Source organism: Macrobrachium nipponense, chromosome 8 (assembly GCF_015104395.2).
Source record: "Macrobrachium nipponense isolate FS-2020 chromosome 8, ASM1510439v2, whole genome shotgun sequence".
Taxonomy (NCBI): Eukaryota; Metazoa; Arthropoda; class Malacostraca; order Decapoda; family Palaemonidae; genus Macrobrachium; species Macrobrachium nipponense.
Window position 1 is genome coordinate 98746409 of NC_087203.1, and position 22540 is coordinate 98768948.

The window sequence follows — 22540 nt, forward strand, 5'->3', positions numbered from 1 at the left end:
AGGGAATTATTTCCTCTCTCTCTCTCTCTCCTCTCTCTCTCTCTCTCTCTCTCTCTCTCTCTCTCTCCTCTAAGGGGTTATGCTGAAAAACTTTTTCTTAATATATGACAAGGTTTAACAAAAATCCCCTCACAAATATAAATAATTGTGTCAAAATATATATTTACATAATTATATGGCAGACGACCGTACATATTGTACGATATTCAGGAATGTATTAACTACAACATGTGTTCACATCAAATACAGCTCTTTTACATAACATGGTGTGATCGACCCAGGTGTTCCCGAAGCTTACACAAACACGCAGGTGCACTCTTCTGGGAAATACATAAATAAAAAATACACATATACGTACACACACACACACACACATATATATAATACACACAATTGTTCTGTGCATCAATATAATTACTAACAGGACCTCATTGAAATACTGGTTGGTATCAAGTAAGATATATTAAAAAAAAAAAAAAAAAAAAAAAGTTACTTTAGAACTAAATATCTCCGCTTGATACCATCCATATTCAATGAGGTACTATTACCTCTATATATATATATATATATATATATATATATATATATATATATATATATATATATATATATATATATATATATATATATTATATATATATATATGTGTGTGTGTGTGTGTGTAAGAGAGAGAGAGAGAGAGAGAGAGAGAGAGAGAGAGAGAGAGAGAGAGCTAGCTATGATTGTCTGCTAAATCCTACAATGGAAGCTGCAGCCAGTACTTTAGGTACGGCAGAATTTTTTTGTTAAAATCGCTACCCAATGGACGCCATTCCAATACCTGGCCCACGCAAGCTATACCTTGCTACCCAAAAGCCCCGTTCATGACCTTAATTAACCCCTGTGACTTCTCTCTGGGAAATGAATTGTCCCTGACACAAAGGGATTCAAAACAGCTAGGTCAATTCTCCGCCATAGGTAAAATTAGTAACCCCGCAACCGTGTCGCCTCTCTTTCCAGAGCAGTCTTGACGTCTCCTACGCAACAAGTGTTGCTATGGTAACGAGAGAGAGAGAGAGAGAGAGAGAGAGAGAGAGAGAGAGAGAGAGACTTGTCTAGACAAACGGCAGATCAATCTACTGGGTGCTTTTTTTTTGTATCGAAAGTATACAACCCAGGAATATAATCAGTTACATTGAACTAGACTTTCTCGTCAAAGCAATTATCCGATGAGCCAATATTTCTTTCCCCTGGAAGCACTGAAGCTCTGAACATAAAAGCTGTATACTTAAGCACTATAATTACAGGCAAGTCAATTATCAGGGAGGAAAAAACTGCCCGATGTATACATGAGAAGTCATGAAACTTCAAGAAGGTATTTTTCGCCGTCATATAAAACAGGTCTTCCCCGAGACGCCAAAATTTCACCACCACCCCTGAACACTCGCCAGTTCAATACATGACGTGTCCTGACACGTCCCAGGATAAGGAGAGCTCGGGGTTGAAGGTGGAGAGGGAGGGGGTGGGTGGGGTATGGGATGGGGTGGTGGGTAGACGTCAGAAGGAAACCATCTGGGACGTTAATGAACACGGATGCTGCGACGCCAAATGATATCCGATCGATTAACCCGGCGATCGGCCAATGCTCAGTGAGAGCCTTCACAATGGCAGTTATCATGAAGAAATTCAAAGGTAACGACTGCCAGCATTTTTGGCCGTGGGTCTAAACATGGCCTCCACAATACGTTTGCTCGTGAGAAGGAAGCCACATAGTGCCAATATTAAGGGGAATATAAATAAGGCACTGGATGCAGCTTAATCATAATAAGAAATACTGCCATCAGACGTCAACAGTGAACACGAAATTCTTGCAAATTGCTAACTTCGAAAAAATATTCCTCGCATAGTTATAAACATCAATAACCACAATATTTACATTGTTTGGTTTCATTTTATTGCTTGATTGATACGACTGTAAATCAGTACCTATGATTTCCTATACTTAGTCTATAAGTTTTCTCCTTTTACTATTTATTTATGTTTTCTCCTTTTTACTAAATGTTTAGCGTTCCATTTCTAACTATTCTCGCACCCAACCTTCCATTTCCACTTAATCGGATTTTCTGTTTTCTTCCAAGCAATTATAGTTAACCAATACGATATAAAAAATCAACGTTCTCTCTCTCTCTCTCTCTCTCTCTCTCTCTCTCTCTCTCTCGCTCTCCTCTCTCTCTCTCTCTCTCTCTCTTTCTATTATATACACACATATACATACACACAAACAAATACGTGTTTGAGAAACTGAAATGACCATCAAGTTTGTGTTCATCAACTGGCAATTACCCATTGCCTAGTTTCCACTTAATCCTTAAATGTTACGTAACGCGACCGTGGTCGACGCAGTGCATTCACGCGAGCGATTGAAACGGTTTTACTTCGTAGAATCCACCTAATGAACAAAGCTTCCTGGAGCATGTTAAAAACAGTACTAATAGAAGAAGAAGAAGAAGAAGCTACCAATGCCACCTTCAGCCCAAGTCTGTTCTATCAATTTCCGAACAATACAGTTCTATTAATTTACATGAAATACGGTTCTATTGATTGGCGAAAATACGGTCGAAAATACGGTCCTATTAATTTACATGAAATACAGTTCTATTGATTTACGAAAATACGGTTCTATTAATTTACGAAAATATGGTTCTATTAACTTACATGATATGCGGTTCTGTTAATTTACAAAACATATACGGTTCTATTAATTTACAATATATATAAATATGGTTCTATTACTTTACAAAATATATACAATTCTATTAATCTAAAAACAGACAGTTCTCTTAATTCAAAAAATACGTTTCTAATAACCAATTCCAAGCGCGATTTCCTTCCTGTAACCTAAAGAAGCCGAACGTAATTGAAATCAAAGTTCATGTAAAGACAAAAAAAAAAAAAAAATTCTACCAAGAAATCTGATCTAACTTATTCTGTGAACTGTTCAGACCCTGCTAACCCACTCTTTATCAAAAGATTAGTTTGACGTTATCACTTTCGCGTGAAAATGAAGGGAGAGCTGATGGGGACAACGGAGATAACCAAGTCAATAAGCTTTTCTCAGTAAGTAGTAGACGAATTTCCTCTGATATATATTTGCCCACACACTCCAATACGTATTGTGCATGTTGATAGTTTATGAATAAATTAATGTATGTAGTATATATATATATATATATATATATATATATATCATATATATATATATATATATATATATTTCTATACATACATACATACATATGTAGAATCTACTGATCATTTTTACCAAATACATATGTAATTGTAATGGCCACAATGCCATCTTAACTTTTCGAATTCATCGCGTATCCAAAAAGCGCAAAGCATTTGTGAAGTTGAGAGGGAATTGTGGCCATTACAATTAATATATATATATATATATAATATATATATTATATAATATATATATATATATATATATATATATATATTATACATATATATAGTGTATATAATTGCAGAAAAACAGAATCAAAACATTTTTGTTTTCTCTTTCAACTTGGTACATAATTCGTCTCAATATTGAATCTGGCAACCTTTCGTCTCGGGTAAAAAAATTAGTTTATAAACGCCTAACAATAATATGTATCTTGCATATTTTCCTGGTAATATACCACAGTGTCCACGTCCTTCATTTCTAAGCGGTCATGCATGGGAATGTGTTTAGAATTAATTGTTAGCAATAGGCATTATCGCCTAAATAGTGATGTTTCTTGAAGGATAACTGTGGAATCCAAGATAAAACCAGTAAGCTAAAGACTTACAAAAGAAGAACAAATCAATGTAGCCTCAATAAAAACTTAATCTCCATCATATATAGTCATACAGTTTTAACCAAAGCCTACACAACTGGTTTTAACGACTGCATTTTAAAGTATCGTATTATTAAAGAATATTTGCTGTTATGAATCAACTGATAAAAACCATAGTTCCCATCGCACGAAAAAAGGTATCATACCTGAATATATAAGATCTACAGAATATCTTAGCACTTGCCTGAATATTTCGCTTTTCGTATTAAAACTTCTATTTCTGTTCTTAATCATGAAAATTTGGCATTCATTGCTACAGTATTTTAATATGTTCCAGACAACTTAAAAAAGTGAATGATTTTTAGTTCTGAGAATTTCACGCTTTATAGGAGACCTCTTCAACGGTGTTCTGGAGGTATACTTATCCAGTGGTTAAAACAGATGCAAGGAAAACCCCAGAGCATGTTTCTTTACGGGAATAGTCTAGTTAATCTTACAAATGCTGGTGCTAATGAGTCTAAGAGGCTTCAGCGTTTCCTTGTAGCTCCGTGCTTATTTCTTATTGATTTCCAATGCTGGTTTCGTATGTGTTTGTTTGTTTGTTTGTATGGTGTTTTTACGTTGCATGGAACCAGCGGTTATTCAGCAACGGGACCAACGGCTTTACGTGACTTCCGAACCACGTCGAGAGTGAACTTCTATCATCAGAAATACAAATCTCTCACTCCTCAATGGAATGGCCGAGAATCGAACTCGTATGTGTTTTAATAATAATAATAATAATAATAATAATAATAATAATAATAATAATAATAAGAGCATCTTGAACTTTGGTATACACGGCTCGTTTCATATATATTAGTGCAAACTCTCAACAAAAACAACAACACCAACAACAACAACAACAACAACAACAATAATAATAATAATAATAATACTAAAAGCTTCTATTTAAATATTAGCAAAACCAAGTTTTATCAACAGATCTCTATCTGGCAACGTCTTGGAGGGGAAGGAAACATAAAATGTGCATTTTATATAAGATATTTTCTCCCTGGTTCCAATTTCCCTAATGCCTATAATTCTCCCCCAAACACCTCTCCCCCTCCCCCCTCCTTTCTTTCAAGGGCAGGGGAGCTCCTCCCCACCGGCGGGGTTAGGCTTCCCCTAACTTTCTTCCCTCTTTCCCATCAATTTGTCTTCGTAGGAGAAAATATCACAAGGAATGAAATAACTGAACTGACATTGGAATGTAAAAGCCAAGCGTTGGGATATATGAGGTCATTCAGGGCTGAAAATAACGTTGAAACAATTGTTATGAGAGGGTAGAAAGTACCACAGAAGATAGAGAATATGAACGGAGGTATAGTAAAACAATGAAAATGGGGTTGCAGCTAGGGGCTGAAGGGACGCTGCACTGAACTAAAATAATACCTACAGTGGGTGAAATAACTGGGGAAACACAGAGGAATATAAAGGAGGCAAAAATTCCCGAATTTGGCAGGAACCGGCAGGAAGGGTTCATAAATAGTCGAGAGAAAAAGAAGAAAAGAAAAAAAAGTTAAACTAAAATTCGACCTGATGCCCGAGCGATAATCTTATCATCTTATCGCTTCTGCTTCTAGGAAGACCTCTCTACGAAGTATCAATTGACTGATTGTAGGATGCGTTCATCACTGTAATCTTATCAAGGTCGATAAAATAAATAATGTACTTTTGTCTCGAAAGGAAACCTGTCACTCTAATCGCTTAATCATAACATAACCCTGACAGGTTTGCCCGTAATTTCCTCCTCACTCAAACGTACACCATTGTTGTCTAATAATCTCTCTCTCAAGTATTTATAGCATTCGCCTTACGACAGAGGAGACCTAATTCGATCAGAGAGAAGAATGAAAGACCTGTTAATCTGAGCAGTTTATATAATGTGTGTGTGTGTGTGTGTGTAACTCTCCTAACGGATAGATACAAACAAAAAGACAGACAAACCAAACCATAAACTTTAAAATCAAAATGAATAATGACAGTCACATAAAATGAATTATCTTGCGAATTTCAGGATCTATGGTCAATTATTGGTTAGTTACTCGTCCCATGTAACCGGACAGGAAAAGGGGGGGTCACTCCCTTATGCTTGTACCGAAAGAGTGCATTGGGTTAGGTACCCCCTTTCATAAAAATTTTTAAAAATCACGAAACTGCAGACCTCGAATCTTACGCAAGAGGTAATGGGTCACAACGAGCCCCACAAGCCACCACGGTACTAATTTACTAATTCTATACGAGGCGTATTTCACCAGTTTACCGCTGCATATCAGGCAAAACATACCTCCCCACAATTGCGCATATTTTGAAAGGCAAGATAAATGTAAGTCATCAACAAAAACAAGACAATGCATAAAAGTGACATTTAAAGCGTCTCTTCCGACAATCCCGAAGATACGATCACGTCCTTTGCCTACCAACCTGGGAAAATAGTCCTCATCATATTCAATATAAGAGACCGTGTCCTGGAAAGCGTTCGTTCACAGGAACTGAGAGGAGGTACTCTTAAATATGCCTTGAATTTCGTTGAATATTCGAATCAATAATCGAAATCATCAACAGCCATAATAACCAAGTACCGTAAAACTTAGGACAGTCGAGAATGAGATGAGTGTTTGCAAGGTTCACCAAAAAAAATTAAAATCCAACTTGACATTTCCAGCTAAGTGACATTCCAAATAATATTATGAAAAAGACGGAATGCCTAACATTATTTAAATGTGAACAATGATTGATTTCATCATTATTATTATTATTATATTCAAAGATTATTGATTCCCATGAATTCTAAACCTAAACATTCATCTGTGAAAAAAAACGGAGTCTTAATTACTCGACAAATTCCCACCCTCCCAAAAAAACTTGGAGACAATGAGAGAGAGAGAGAGAGAGAGAGAGAGAGAGAGAGAGAGAGAGAGAGAGAGAGAGAGAGAGAGAGAGAGACCACAACCATGAACAGGAGAATCCTGGACTATCCGAGGCTTGCCCAAAACCCTGTCATAAGGACCATATAACTTTAGATTATAGGAAAAGACTCATACGACACAGCCGAACGATTTCCCCCCCCCCCACCCCCCCCCCCTTTTTTTTTTTTATCTGCTGGATCGCTCCTCTTATGATGCCGAGGGATACGGGTACTAAAAATGTACGTAAGCTGAGCAAACCGTCATACTCTGATGATGATGATACCGACTTACCGACTGCCAAACCAGGAATGGGTGTTGTATGTACAGCAGGATTACCAGGTCCAGTTATGAATGGTTATAAAAACCAGGGAAATTGAATATCAAAGGGAAATTGATTTTGAAATTGGTTTCTAAAAATTAGGCTTTAAAGCCAAGCCAAACACTGGGGCACTTTCAGCCGTTCCTCGTTGGAAGAGTGGTTTACGTGCTCGCCTACTAATTTGGTAGTCCTAGTTCCTCGTTGAACGAGAGGTTTACGTGCTCGCCAACCAATTCGATAGTCCTGAGTTCGATTCCCTGCTTTGCCAACGTGGAATCAGAGGAATTCATTGCTGGTGATTAGAAATTCCTTTCTCGATATAATGTGATTCGGATTCCACAATAAGCGTAGGTCCCGTTGCTAGGTATTCAATTGGTTTACTGGAAGAGCTGTTAATCAGTTCAGTGGTCAGCCTTTCAATGCTTAAAGTGAAAAGTTGGAGTAGGAGCGGTTGGACAGCAAAGTGGAACAAATGAAGTAGAGTCGAGTTGAATATGGAGTTTAGGCCAAAGGTCAAGCACTGGGACCTATGAGGTCATTCAGCGCTGAAATGGACATTGACAGTAATAGGTTTGAGAGGTGTCACAGGAGAAAAACCTCAAAGCAGTTGCACTATGAATCCAGTGTTAGGAGAGGGTGGAAAGTAAGATGAGGAAAGAGAATATGAAAGGAGGTACAGTAAAAGAAACGAGAGGGTTGCAGCTAGGGGCCGAAACAAATGAAGTAGAAACCGAGATAATTAAAGGGTTACAGCGTGGTGCAGCTAAAAGCCGAATGGACGACGCAAACAAAAAAATTATCAAGCAATCTATTCATCAGTTTTGCACGACAGCAACGAACAGTTTCTTCATCGCACATGGAGGGGGGGAGGGGGGCAACTACAGCGATCCAGTTTTTTCCAATTCTAAAGCCTATTTTTAAAAATTCTCCACTTAACCTAACTAATGATAACAATATAGTATTTTCATTACAAATATAATAATAATTACACGACTTACTACGAGCTGTAACACTGAACAGGATAATCAGGGTTCCTCCGAAATCAAATTAAATTACATTACAGGTAACCCAACGTCAATTACACATCATCTTAAATCACAAGTGATAACCTGGCTTAATTCACAGGTCGAGAAATGGTGTGGAAACAAGTATTTATTACCTGCTTCGGTTTCCAATAGAAACAATGATAGCTATAAAACGGAATAGTGTGAAATCTTGCCTGCTGCAAATATTGGTTCCCAGGATACGAGAGAGAGAGAGAGAGAGAGAGAGAGAGAGAGAGAGAGAGAGAGAGAGAGAGAGAGAGAGAGAGAGAGAGAGAGAGATTATTCTCGAAAGCACTGTTACACCAACACTTCCTGCTAAAAGATAAATTGTGTATCGCAGGATTAGAACAATAGTCGTCAGACCATAAACTGATTGCGCGTCCAAAACTGATTAGTCTTACTGATAACATACGAATAAGATGAAGGTTTCCTTCGCATGAAAAAATGAGTTTAATATCTAACTTCTCGGAAGTTAAAAAAAAAAAAGAAAGTTCAATGTTTATCCAGAACTATCTCATCTCATACTCCAACTTCTTCCAACGTATAAGGATTCAGTCTTCTTCATCCCTGCTTCTATTTCTCTGTCATTAGCACCGTCCTCTGCTAAACCTTTCCTCTCCAAATCGTCAGCCAATGTAAATCTTTTGCCTCCCGTATACATCCAAGCCCTCTTTGCTCATTCCTTACAATGTCCCAACCATCTCAACCTATAGAGAGTCTACGGTGGTGTTTAAATTCATGATGAATAACACCTTTGATCCTGAATGCTGGTAAACAAATAACAAAACCATGTGCACGAAAACTGAAAGGCATTTAAAAATAGCAAGTGATAAGAAATGCCATACAGTTCGAATAAAACGTAGAGCAACATTCAAAACGCTTAGTACAGACACGGCTCAGTTAGTACAGAGCTCTGGCTTAGTAGGGCCCCAGGAGGCACAGACTGATAGTATTTAGGAGCTTCGCCAATGTATAAAAATACGTCAACTTTCCTGAATGAATTGTTTAAGTTAATATGCATTCTTACGTACACAATATACATAAAATGTGATATGTTCCGGTATTCTTGCTTTCATATGCCTAAGCTCGGATGTTGGCTTATATTTTTTATACAAATTATGAGTACATGCGCTGTCTTTAGTCCATATTGCGGTCTTGTTACCAGTGTTCGCGTGGGTCCACACTAAGGGGTAAAAACACGCGTGCAAAGAATATTCATAGAACAAGTCTGGCCCACTGGGGGGAGAGATTTCGTCGAAACCCTTCCATTCAGTATTGTAGGAGCAATTATCACCCACAATTCTCTCTCTCTCTCTCTCTCTCTCTCTCTATTTGTCTTCTCCCGATGGCGCCGACCAAACAGCCTAGTGACCACCGGATATTAAATTCGCTAATAAAGTCAACACAGATACGCCACTCGTGATGGCTAGGGGTCGAGAAAGAGAGAATTTGACATTTGTTTAATCAAGTACAACACGTCACGTATCGGTAGATTTACATTCGTGAGTAAATGCATAAGTGCTTTGTACAAGCCATAGCTTACCTGCATGTACTAATTGACTGGCCAAGGTCATCCCATGGAAGGCCAACTAAGCTAATGCTTTGGTCAATAAAAATTCGCAGTACTTTCACGTTTGAACAAACACAAGAGGGAATCGAGATACAGGACAATGGAAACACTTATCAATATCATTATTTCTGTATTATTATTACTATTCTATATTATGGTAATCTCTGGCACTAATTTATATACATTATATATACATATATATTAATGATTTTATACTGTTGAACAATACACGATTTCTTAGAGAGAGAGAGAGAGAGAGAGAGAGAGAGAGAGAGAGAGAGAGAGAGAGAGAGAGAGAATATCTTATGAATGGTTTCACTTCGTGAAATGAGAATTACCTCATTGTAGCCCTCTCATTTTGACAGAAAATGAACACTCAGGTCTACATATATATATATATATATAATATATATATTTATATATATATATATATATATATATATATATAAAATGACATTGCAACAAGACAGAGCACAGACCAAACATTTCCACAACGAATAACAGTTGATGACGTCACGCTTAAGATCACATTACATAATAAAACACACACAACATAACAAACCATTAACTAAACGACTGATTATCCACTTACAATCTAACATGATGACGTAAGCCTTGGGCTCCGGGTAAGTCCTCTGCTCCAGGTTTAGACGGAATGATTCCAGGTTGAATGTCCCCCTCAGTTCGAGGACGAGGTTTCGACCTTTCTTTCTATGAGCACCTGGGTCCTGACTAGAGAGGACCCATTCATACACTGTCCGTATTCATTTTTTCCGTTCTTACCACGGGGTATACACGTTAAATGCTGCTTTTGGAAAAGGGAGAAAAGGTAAGGCGATCAATTTCTTTTTCTCATTTTTTTTTTTTTTTTTTTTACGAATCTGATATCCACTCACAACACTATTACAAGACTGTGAAATGATGTCAACTTCATGATATTTGCAGGTCCCAGTGACAACTATATATATATATATATATATATATATATATATATAATATATATATATATATATATATATAGATATATATATATAATATATATATATATCTATATATATATATATATATATAGGTTATATATATTTATACATACATATAATTATATAATATATATAGTGAAGTGAAGGTATGAACAACTTTCATATGTCTTATCACAGTGAGTAGGTACACACTTGGCAGTCCCCTAGCAAATGACCCAATGAAAATTCGGTTCCATTCGCCCCAAACCCTGGACAAGTGACCCAGGGATCACAACACACGTCAGAACGAATGAGAATGCGGAGACAAACTGATCACAAAGTAACATGAAATCCTTCAACAAACGCCCCGCCCACCCCCGCCCCCCAACAAAAAATAATTTAAATTATTTTACTAAAACTAGCGGTTAAAGATATCCCGGTCGAGGATGAGTTTAAAGTTTACGTTTACAAACCCGTTCACACTCGTTAACACAAACACACATACGACACGCGGGTCGAAAATCGACCCACATCGTTCTGGGGCAGCGTGGTCCAGAAATATTGGGCAAAGCGGCACAATGGCTATCCATGCTCGCCACTTACGGTCAAGTCCCCCGTCGAGTCGGTCGCTAACTGCCAAGGCAGCGACAATAACGACGAACCGACAGAGAGGGAAAGAGAGAGCGAGAGAAAGAGAGACAGCGGTGGCGGCGACCACGACTGCGACGCCAGGGGGGTGGGGGGGGGCTAATCCTCCTCCTCCTCCTCCCCCACACCTCTGCCCAGACTCAAACCCCACCGAACCCTCCCCACCCCTTCACTTTCTGGAGTCTATCTCCTTTACGAAGTTTCCTCACTTCAAAGATTTTGCTTCCATTCGGTTCAATCAAAGGATGGCGTATCGTTTCCGACTGTTCTGAACAGTTTATCTTAAACGGCGGTTTGCAACCAACGGAAGCGAAATGGGAGATTAACCCGAAACTGGCTCGTTTAACGTCCACCGGAGTTTGTGAGGACGCCATCATAACCCTGCAAAATTTGACTCATCTCGATTGGAACAGAGGCGTTTTTTTACCGAACTTGAATCGTCAGAGCATGGTTGACGAAAGGTACTTATTTCCCTCAGGAAAAAATATAAAACCGCTCAATGCAGGCAATACGAGGCTAACTGGCATCTTTGCTGACGCGCGCGAGAGGCCAGCGCAGCATCCCCAGATGTCGTATTGATCTCTCTCTCTCTCTCTCTCTCTCTCTCTCTCTCTCTCTCTCTCTCTCTCTCTCTCTCTCTCTCTCTCTCTCTCTCACAAAAACTTGGTATCAAGGTTCAAATTTTGATTAATTTAGTTGGAAGTCATTTTACAAAATGAAAATCTATAATTAAAAGTTTGAATATAAAAAATAATTTTCCGAGTTTTACCATTTCCACGCTTTTCCCGCCTTGCAGAGACTTCATTGAATGAACCTATGATCACGAAGCTCCAAATATGTTCGGAAAGAATGACCATAACATTGTCATCTACTTGTCTATCTGGAAAAAATTTATCTCTGGCCAACTGGTCTTAGCTAAACATGAGTCAAGCTTTGCACACAGGCATATTTGTATAAAGGAGAATTCTTTACACGAGCACAGCCGCATAGCCGCAAATAAAATGCGTAAACGTATACTTCAACTAGATGCCCCTGATATTTGCTGCTACATCAATGCCCCTTGAAATGAAAAAAAAAAATGTTCTGGGGCGATACATAACGTCACCTTTAAAAATAGCTGGTATATAAATGAGTAGAAATTTCTAGAATACAGATGCGCCCGTCATGCCTTTTCAGTATCGTCATCCGGACATCGACGGAGGAGTACTTTTGCGAAAGCTTCGGTAAACAACTACATGTTCAGTCTAACACTCTGCCAATGCAAGAACAAGAGGCGGTACTATTCCAACCACAATAGGCCACAAATAACATGATTACTCTCAAATGATTGCCCTGGGCAACCTGATAATGAGTTTACCTTTAACAGTTTACATAATCCACCTTTTACTGCTCGGCTACTAATAACTTCTTTCCCCCCCCCCCCCCCTCTCTCTCTCTCTCTCTCTCTCTCTCTTCTCTCTCTCTCTCTCTCTCTCTCTCTCTCTCATACACACACACACGCGCGAGCAAAATAAGTTCTCATCCACACATCACTAAAAAAGAAAGCCAAGCAACTTAAAAGAAAAAGATATGTGCAAAAGTATTCGGCACCCCCAAAAAAGAAATATATATATATATATATATATATATATATATATATATATATATATATATCGCCGGATTTCCGTTGACATCCAACGATGGAAGCTGTAGACGATAGTGAATAGACCTTCTGCCGTCGCCTTAAATAGGCACAGGTGTGACGAAGGACCAACATCACAGGTGTTGGTCTCAGGGGTCACGCGATGCCCGGGCTACTACGGGTCAAAGGGATCAAGCCTCTCAACTCAAGCGCTAGAAAAATAACAATGGAATCAAAAGACCCCACGGGTAAGAGAGGTCACATAGGATCAATATTGCCGATAAGAACGATGACAGGGGATCAAGAGGTGTAGTACTATGGTGAGGAGGTTATCCAGAATCTCATAAGTTCCGAGAGGTCAAGGCTTTCAAAGGTCAGAAGGATTACAAAGGGATTACGACCTTAGGAACTGAGTAGAGACTTTCCTAGTTCAAGGAGCGTCAAGAATTCCCAGTGGTTAAGTATCTCGTTGATTATAAGACTAACCAATCAAGAAGTAAGATGTCACATGGTGTACAATTTTCAGGTGTCATTTTACGGTCACGGCAGGTCACAGGAGGTTAAGGAACTCCAAATTTGTGATGAGTTACAAAATGAAGGTTGCCAAGGTTACTAGGGGTCAAGAATTTCAGGTTTTATAAGGGAGACTCGAGAAAACCTGTCCACGTTCTTCATTCTGAGTTAACGCGGTGACGCAGATGGGATACAATTTCAAAATACATCAAGTATTTGTCTGTATATCTCTGTGTATACGAAGAGACTAAACATAAATACAACGTAATGTTCCTCATATAATACCCCACAAGAGAGAGAGAGAGAGAGAGAGAGAGAGAGAGAGAGAGAGAGAGAGAGAGAATTATCGCGGCATTCGACCTCGCCTAAAAACTCGAGAAAGTAAAAACCTTAATCATATTTATGGTGTGATTCGGGTGAAACTCACTAGCCTTCAGTCAGTTTCTCAGCAAGTCTTTAAGGATGACGTTGTAAGACCATACAATTTTGTTTACACCCAGCTACCACTAATACCCATTCACGGCTGGGTCAACTGGCGGTCGGCAGGATTGTATCAAACCACAGACCTTGCATATGCGGGCCATGTACTTTTTACCCCTCATCTCTCTCTCTCCTCTCTCTCTCTCTCCTCTCTCTCTCCTCTATTCTCTCTCTCTCTCTATATATATATATATATATATATATATATATATATATATATATATATATATATATATATATGAAATGTCAGGGGAAGAGTGTGTGATATTTGGGCATCATGTTCTCTTCATTGAAATGCTGTGATTAACAGGAAGAGATAATGTTGGAGCCCTCTGCAATTAATCGTTGATCGACTTCAATGTTATTACTCCACTTATGATAGCCTTGAAAGGTTAGGCAATACATTTTATACATACGCACGTCACATACACAAACTTATATATGTATCTATATATATATATATATATATATATATATATATATATATATATATATCATATATCTATATATATATATGTTATATATATATATGTATTATATATCCAAATATATATTATCATAATATATATATATGATATATATATAATATATATATCTATATTATCTATATTATATATATCATATATATATATAATATATATATATCTTATACTGGTATATATATATATATAAATATAATATATATTATATATATATAGATATATATATATATATTATATATATATATATATATATTATATAATATATATATATATATATAATATATATAATATATCTTTATATAAATCTATATATATATATATTATATCTATAAAAATATATATATATAATCTCTCTATATATATCTATATATATATCTATATATATATATTCTTATATATATCTATAACATATAAGTTTGTGTATGTGGACGTGCGTATGTATAAAACCTTTTCAAGGCTAGCATAAGTGGAGTAATAACATTTGAGTCGATCAACGATTAATTGCAGAGGGCTCCAACATTATCTCTTCCTGTTAATCACCGCATTTGAATGAAGAGAACATGATGCCCAAATATCACACACTCATTTCCCCTGACATTTTCCCAGCTGCGCACAGACAGCTGATGGCCAAATATCCGGCCACTTCAAAAGCAGAAAATGTGGAAGTTCCGTCATGCAGAACAGATGTCGCAAGATGAGTTCAATGCATTACGAATAACAATGCATAAATTAATTGACGGCTCATATAGTTTATTATTACAAGTGGCGTAGTCAACCTAGTATGGTATCGACATAGAAAATTCCTTATAATCAGACAGTAACGACATAGAAGATTCATTATAATTACACAGTACCGACATAGAAAATTCATTATAATTAGAGCACCGATAAAGAAAATTCATTATAAATTAGACAGCATCGACATAGAATATTCAATATTATTAGACAACACCAACATATTCATTATAATTAGACAGTACCGACATAGAAAATTCATTATAATTAGACAGTACCGACATAGCAAATCACTATAATTAGACAGCACCGACATAGAAAAGTCATTATAATTAGACAGCACCGACATAGCAAATTCATTATAATTAGAGAGGATCGACACAGAAAATTCATTATAATTTGAAAGTATCGACACAGGAAATTCATTATAATTTGACAATTCACAAACCGTTCGTTGACACCATTTGCATTTGCAAATACTTCCACTGCATAAATAAGTTTCACTTTATTGTAACTATATTTAGCATATGTATGAAAACTGAAACAGAGCTGGAACAATGTGAAAATACATATATATTTGCGATTACCGTTCAATATTACGCAAGGGGTTTTTACTTTTTTTTTTTTTTTGAAACATCAGTGAGAAGCATTTTCAACAAACTGGTTATATTTTCTTCTTCAACACAAAAGCCGATGGGATGGGCAAACAAAATGACATCTTCCACGACTCTTGAAAGGAGGAAGACTATAGAGGCATTCAAGGAAGCAAGTGCTGAGAGAGAGAGAGTATGAAAAGTGAACTACAAGACCAATGAGAAAGAACGAGAAGTTAATGAAATGGAATGAGTAGTATATATATACTTTCCATCCATATATTCAGCGACCAAAATAGCTACAATGATTCGGTTTAGAACTTAACTAATGAAATAATAGAATTGGAATAAAAAAAAAATGAGCCAAAGGGCAAACACTGGGGTCTATGGGGTCATTCAGCCCAAGAAATAAAAAATAAAAAAAATTATTAGATGGTGATGTATAGTAAGAGGGAAGAAAGAGAATACGAACGGAGGTACAGTAAATGGAATAAAAGGGGTTGCCGCTAGGGCCCGAAAGGACGCTGCAAAGAACCTAAAGTAATGCCTACAGTGCACCGCGTGATGTACGCTGGCGGTACTGACCCCCCTACGAAGAAGAATAGGATATTTTACAACAAGGAATGCATAGCTACTAAAATATTAATATAAGGCCACATTCTTTAATTTACCATCAATAAAAAAAACTCAAGGTTGTGCAAACACTGATGACCTGTTTCGTCATACGAAACTCTTCAGAAACCCATTAATGCCAATGTCATAAGGTGCATATAGATTACTATCAACTACATATGCACAACTTTTCTTTGGACCTTGATGATACTACAGCATAGATAATACGCAGGCCACTGCAATATTTCGTGAGCTCCATGAACCACATCCCTGTTATGACAACTGTATTAATGAGGATCTCGTGTTATACATCTAAAAGATACATTGTGAGAATGCAATTACATATGCGTGCGGTAGTGTATATAGTTATAACCCATATATGTAAATTTGCATATATATAAATATATATATATATATATACATCCTATATATGATTATATATATTATATATATATATATATATATTATATATATATATACGCATACATGAAAAGTGCTTCACACAACTGAACCTTTCCGATTACCTAGAGGCCCAATAGCTTAAACATCAATAAAGTACCCATTTTTGGTACGGATGTACGTTCACAATAACAATAAAAAGCTATACAACAAGAATGTTTTTGAAAACAAAGACGATATTCTCCAACATAGCAAGAAAAACTTAAATCATTATTAAAACTGAATTACGTACAACAATTTCTTCCATAGCGCACAGCACTGTCGTTGTGGTGACTACAGCTTATCGAAAAAGAACTCAACAAACGCAACATCAGGTCTCCCCCCCTACTATGTACGTAAATGGCCTTTAGCTGATATAAAATTTATCATTATTATTATTATTAACTTTAAGTCCTGTGACGACAGAGATCTACCATATCACTTGGAGCATGGCGCCAAACTCGGCGACGCGACGCGGTAACAATAAATCATGGCGATTTGATCGTAATTACTCCGTAATGGCTTCGCAATTAGCAAATTTTCGGCCATTACGAACTGTGCGTCCGTGAATCGCCAATATGTAACTCGGGCACAAGAGACTTTTAAAAGCCACGTCGACTGGGATCTGAACTTACTACTATCTCATTTACTATCCGATTGCCAAGTAGGATGAGGCAAAAGGGCGCCAGGCACCTCATTTATTTCTCGCTAGTTTTTCAATGGTGGATGAAAACCGCAAGGGGAACAAATCTTTGGTGACATGATGATGATGATGATGATGATGATGATGATGATGATGATGATGATGATGATAATAATAATAATAATAATAACAACAATAGCTGTTTCTATGGCATTTGAGTTGTATACACTACACATTAAATGCCGTAGAAACAGCTATCATTTTCACAGCCACTGCACTCTGAGAAAGTCTCCTCTCTAATTAATAATAATAATTGATAATCGAGCATACACATTATTTATAATAACAACAACAATCCAGAAATGTTACGCTCCATAATATACACTAAATAAAGAATTATTTCACAAGAGAATCGTCTTACAGCAATGATCATAATGCTTTTTATTTCTTCACCTAATTTGAATAATGACGAAACATGAAAAATAATTAACAATAATCATAAGAATGAAAAAGTAATGCTGATTTCAGTAGACTTAATTATCTGGAAGGTATCTTTCCTACACTGTATATATATTATATACATACATACATATATATATATATATATATATATATATATATATATATATGTATGTATGTATGTATGTATGTATGTATGTATGTATGTAGGTATGTTATGTATGTATGATGTATGTATGTATGTATGTATGTACTGATATATACGTATCTTAGCTATCTTCCAGGAAACTTTTAGCCTTTAACATTATTAATAATTTTACTCAGTGAATTCTAGTTACATGAAAAAAATATTTTTTTCAAAGGAATCGCACTGGAACCAAAATCGGAATATAGTCCTGAAAGAGAGAGAGAGAGAGAGAGAGAGAGAGAGAGAGAGAGAGAGAGAGAGAGAGAGAGAGATCAAATTATTCTAAAGGCAAGAAGGGATCTAATTCCAATTAAGAAAAGCTCGCTTCTGGCGGACGACGGGAAGAGCCAGTCCCGGAAATTATTTCCGAGGGAAACTGAAGATCTAATTCTAGTTAAAGGCGAAAAGAGTCAGGGAGGGAGGGAGGGGCGGGGAGGAAGGAGCCTGAGGGGGGAAGGAGGATGACCTAGTTTTGTCTTGGGACATTTGAGGTGAACATAATATTATATCTATGTTAAGGAATACGCATACGTAGGGGAAACGAACGTAGAATTCAATCAATGAAGTTATGGAATACATTTACGTAGGGGAAGAGTACTTGAAAAAAATTCTATAACAATTGTGGAATACATTTATTATTTATTTTTTATTTATTTTTATACGAACAAATTCCGAGAGGTGAAAGTCTAACCACAGGAACGATGATCTAATGAACAGCCGATCTGACTCCATAAGAACTGTATCATTATAGCGGAAAGGTTTAGGGTGTAGTAATCAGGGATTACGCACAAGCGATTATTCTATAAATAAAAACCCACTCGCAACTCATTATGCAAACGAGCTATCTGAGAAAAAAAAACCGTTTCGGGGGCAAGTCTGCACTCTTAATTTTAATATATAATGAAGCGATAACCCAAGAAGCATCTATTCTGGATGGTTTCAATTCCGACTTAAGGGCTGAGAGAGGGAGCTTGCTGTAGGCAGGTGCGAATTAGAAAAAAGATAAAAGAAGAAATGAAACCACAGCGCAACCACTGCAGAACAACAACTACGATAAACTTAGAAAATACCTGCGCCAATGAAAAGAAAAACTACGATACACTCAGATAATATCTACACCAATGAAAATAAAAACTACGATACACTTAGAAAATATCTACACCAATGAAAAGAAAAACTACAATATACTCAGAAAATATCCACACCAATGAAAAGAAAAACTACGATATACTCAGAAAATATGTACACGAATGAAAGGAAAAAACTATGATACACTTAGAAAATACCTACACGAATGAAAAGGAAAAACTACGATACACTTAGAAAATACCTACACCAATGAAAAGAAAAACTACGATACACTTAGAAAATACCTACACCAATGAAAAGAAAAACTGCGATACACTTAGAAAATACCTACACGAATGAAAAGAAACTACGATTCTCTTAGAAAATCGTAGTTTTTTCTGCAATGAAAAAATAAAGAAAAAAAAAAAATCACTAGATTCGACATAAGTTTCGTCTAAATACAAAATTTCATTGGAATGACCCAAAATATCCTTGAATTATATTTTTAGTAAAGGTGTGGTAAATTCCTGTTGAAAACTATCCAACATCAAAATTTTTACCTTAAAAAAATCTTACACGTTGCCAACGGTGAGAACAATATGTAATTTTAAAAAAAATCACATTGTTTAGAACATAAGGCTACCTTAGCTTCCAGGAATAATTTTCTCAAGATTTTCTACTGGTCTCCATTTATTCCTACAGTAGTATTCACTTGCTAGACAACATACAGTAGCCCTCTTACGCCGAAGCCCTAAAAATCAAAACCTCTCCTGTATGCCGGCGCCGGTTTGGAGTGAGCGCGGAACCGGAAAAAATAATTTTTTCAAAAAATCACAGCGCGCTTAGTTTTGAAGATTAAGAGTTCATTTTTGGCTCATTTTTTTTTCATTGCTTGAAGTTTAGTATGCAATCATCAGAAATGAAAAATAATATCATTATCATATGTAAATAATGCGATATATGGTAGCGAAAAAAAATAAATTCATAGATAATTGTATTCAAATCACGCTGTGCAAAAAACGGTAAAAGCTAACGAGTTACCTTTTTTTTCGTTGTATTGTACACTAAATTGCAATCATTTTGATATATAATACATAGTAAAACAATAAAAGCAACACCGGAAAAATATTATCACAAAATGATGTACGAATTCGTAACGAGCGGACGTAAAAAAATGTTATTTCAAAAATTCACCGTAATTCTAAATAATGTTCTAGAGACTTCCAATTTGTTTCAAAATTAAGACAAATGATTGAATATTACGATACTGTAAGAGTTTTAGATTAGAATTGCAGATTTCGACCATTTCGGACGAGTTAAATTTGACCGAATGTCGAAATTTTAATATATATATTTTTTCATATGCACATATTTCGAAGATGGAAAAAGCTACAACCTTCAATTATTTTTTATTGTATTCTTCATGAATTTGCGCACATTTTGATATATGAAACTCTATAAAAAGGCTAATATGAAAAGGAGCAAATATTAGGATAATGCCATGTACGTATTTCGGAGACTTGCGGCCGCGAATCGGCGCGCGGAGTGAAGGTAAATATATTTTTCAAAAATTCACCATAAATCACAATATTGTTTTAGAGACTTCAAATTTGTTTCAAAATGAAGAAAAATGACGGAATATTACTAGGCCGTAAGAGTTTTAGCTTACAATTGCGTTTTTCAACTATTTCGGTAGAGTCAAATTTGACCGAACGTGGTTTTTTTCTATTTATCGTGATTTATATGCAAATATTTCGAAAAAGAGAAAAGCTACAACCTTCAATCATTTTTAGTTGTATTCTACATGAAATTGCGCACATTTTCATATATAAAACTTTATGTAACAGCTAATTTTAAATGGTGCAAACATTTCGACAATCGCACAAAAAAATTCTGATTTTTTCGGAAGAGTTACCGCGCGAACGTAATTTTTTTTTTTCATAAATTCACCATAAATCGAATATTGTGCTAGAGACTTCCAAGTCGTTGCAAAATGAAGGTAAATGATTGAATATTACTAGAATATAAGAGTTTTAGCTTACAATTGCGTTTTTCGACCATTTCGGTAGAGTCAAAGCTGACCGAAAGTTGAAATTTTTGAACTTAACGTTATTTATATGAAAATATTTCAAAACCGATAAAAGCTACAACCATGGGTTGTTTTTTTTTGTATTGTGCATGAAATTGCGCACATTTCCATATATAAAACTTTATTTAACGGCAAATTTAAAAGGATGCAAACATTAGGACAATCGCACGAAAAAATTTATCGGAAGAGTTATCGCACGAACGTAAGGAAAAAGTTTTTTCATAAATTCACCATAAATCGAAATATTGTGCTAGAGACGTCCAATTTGTTGCAAAATGAAGGCAAATGATTGAATATTACTTTAATATAAGAATTTTAGCTTACAATTGCGTTTTCTCGACCATTTCTGTAGAGTCAAAGTTGACCGAAGGTTGAAATTTTTGCACTTATCGTTATTTATATGAAAATATTTCAAAATTGATAAAAGCTACAATCATGAGTATTTTTTAGTTGTATTGTGCATGAAATTGCGCACATTTTCATATATAATACTTCATGTAAAGGATAATTTAAAATGGTGCAATAATTATGTCAAAGTGACGAAATAATTTCCGAGATGTGTCACTGATACTTTTTAGTGCGATAAGAAAGAAATTCGCGCTTGCGCGCCTGCGTAGCGATTGTAAACAAAACAACGCCTTGATCCGTGAACTCCCAGCATCCCCAAGGAAGGCGCGTGATACAAAAATTTTCGGCTGGTAGGCCTATAAGTATTTTTCCGCGAATTTTTAAAAAAACTTTTTTGAGCCGACGTATGATACGTCCAATCGGCATACGGGAGACATTTTGACTCGACGTTTAATACGTCCAATCGGCGTAAGAGGGGTAGTAGCCCTACGCTGGTTTCATGTGAGTTGACCATTCAAAGGAACCTCTCAAAGATGTAAGAATATCAATAAAACCAATATCAAAGTGGAAAATAATGAAAATCTTATATATATTGTTACTACTCTAAATGTTCATGAATATCCCATATTTTCTGTTTCAAAAAACAGTCAAAACTTTACTCATTTTTTTCATTTTTCACTTAAGAAACATATACTTTACTGTAATAACAGTATTACTTTCACTTCAAAAAGCCCCGAAAAAGACTAGGTAACTGTATATTTCACAACCTTCCATACACATGATGTCTTCACTCAAAATGTAGTACACTATACTGGTACAATACTTGTGAAAACTTCATGGCCATTTCTTGATCACTTTAATTTCCAGCATCTTTCAACAAACAACAGCATTTACAAACTTCAATAAAATAAGTTTCACTTGTAAAAGATTGCCAATACTTAAGAAACTAAACTCAGCAACCGGAGCCTCTCTT

General features: G+C 36.1%; 1 protein-coding gene across 3 annotated transcripts in view; it reads right to left on the reverse strand.

Moving 5' to 3' along the window:
- Positions 1 to 22540, reverse strand: part of LOC135222927 (protein ST7 homolog) — a 77349-nt gene that overhangs the window by 51313 nt on the left and 3496 nt on the right. The window contains exons 1-2 of one of the 3 annotated variants that reach the window (XM_064261370.1): positions 11255 to 11359; positions 10285 to 10497 (exon numbers count right to left, since the gene is read on the reverse strand). The exons of 1 other annotated variant lie outside the window; for it this stretch is intronic. In XM_064261370.1, the coding sequence (XP_064117440.1) occupies positions 10285 to 10294 (10 nt within the window). In that variant the 5' untranslated portion in view covers positions 10295 to 10497; positions 11255 to 11359. Of the gene's footprint in view, positions 1 to 10284; positions 10498 to 11254; positions 11360 to 22540 lie in introns of those variants that run through there. One more of the 3 variants, XM_064261369.1, reaches the window with a different exon arrangement.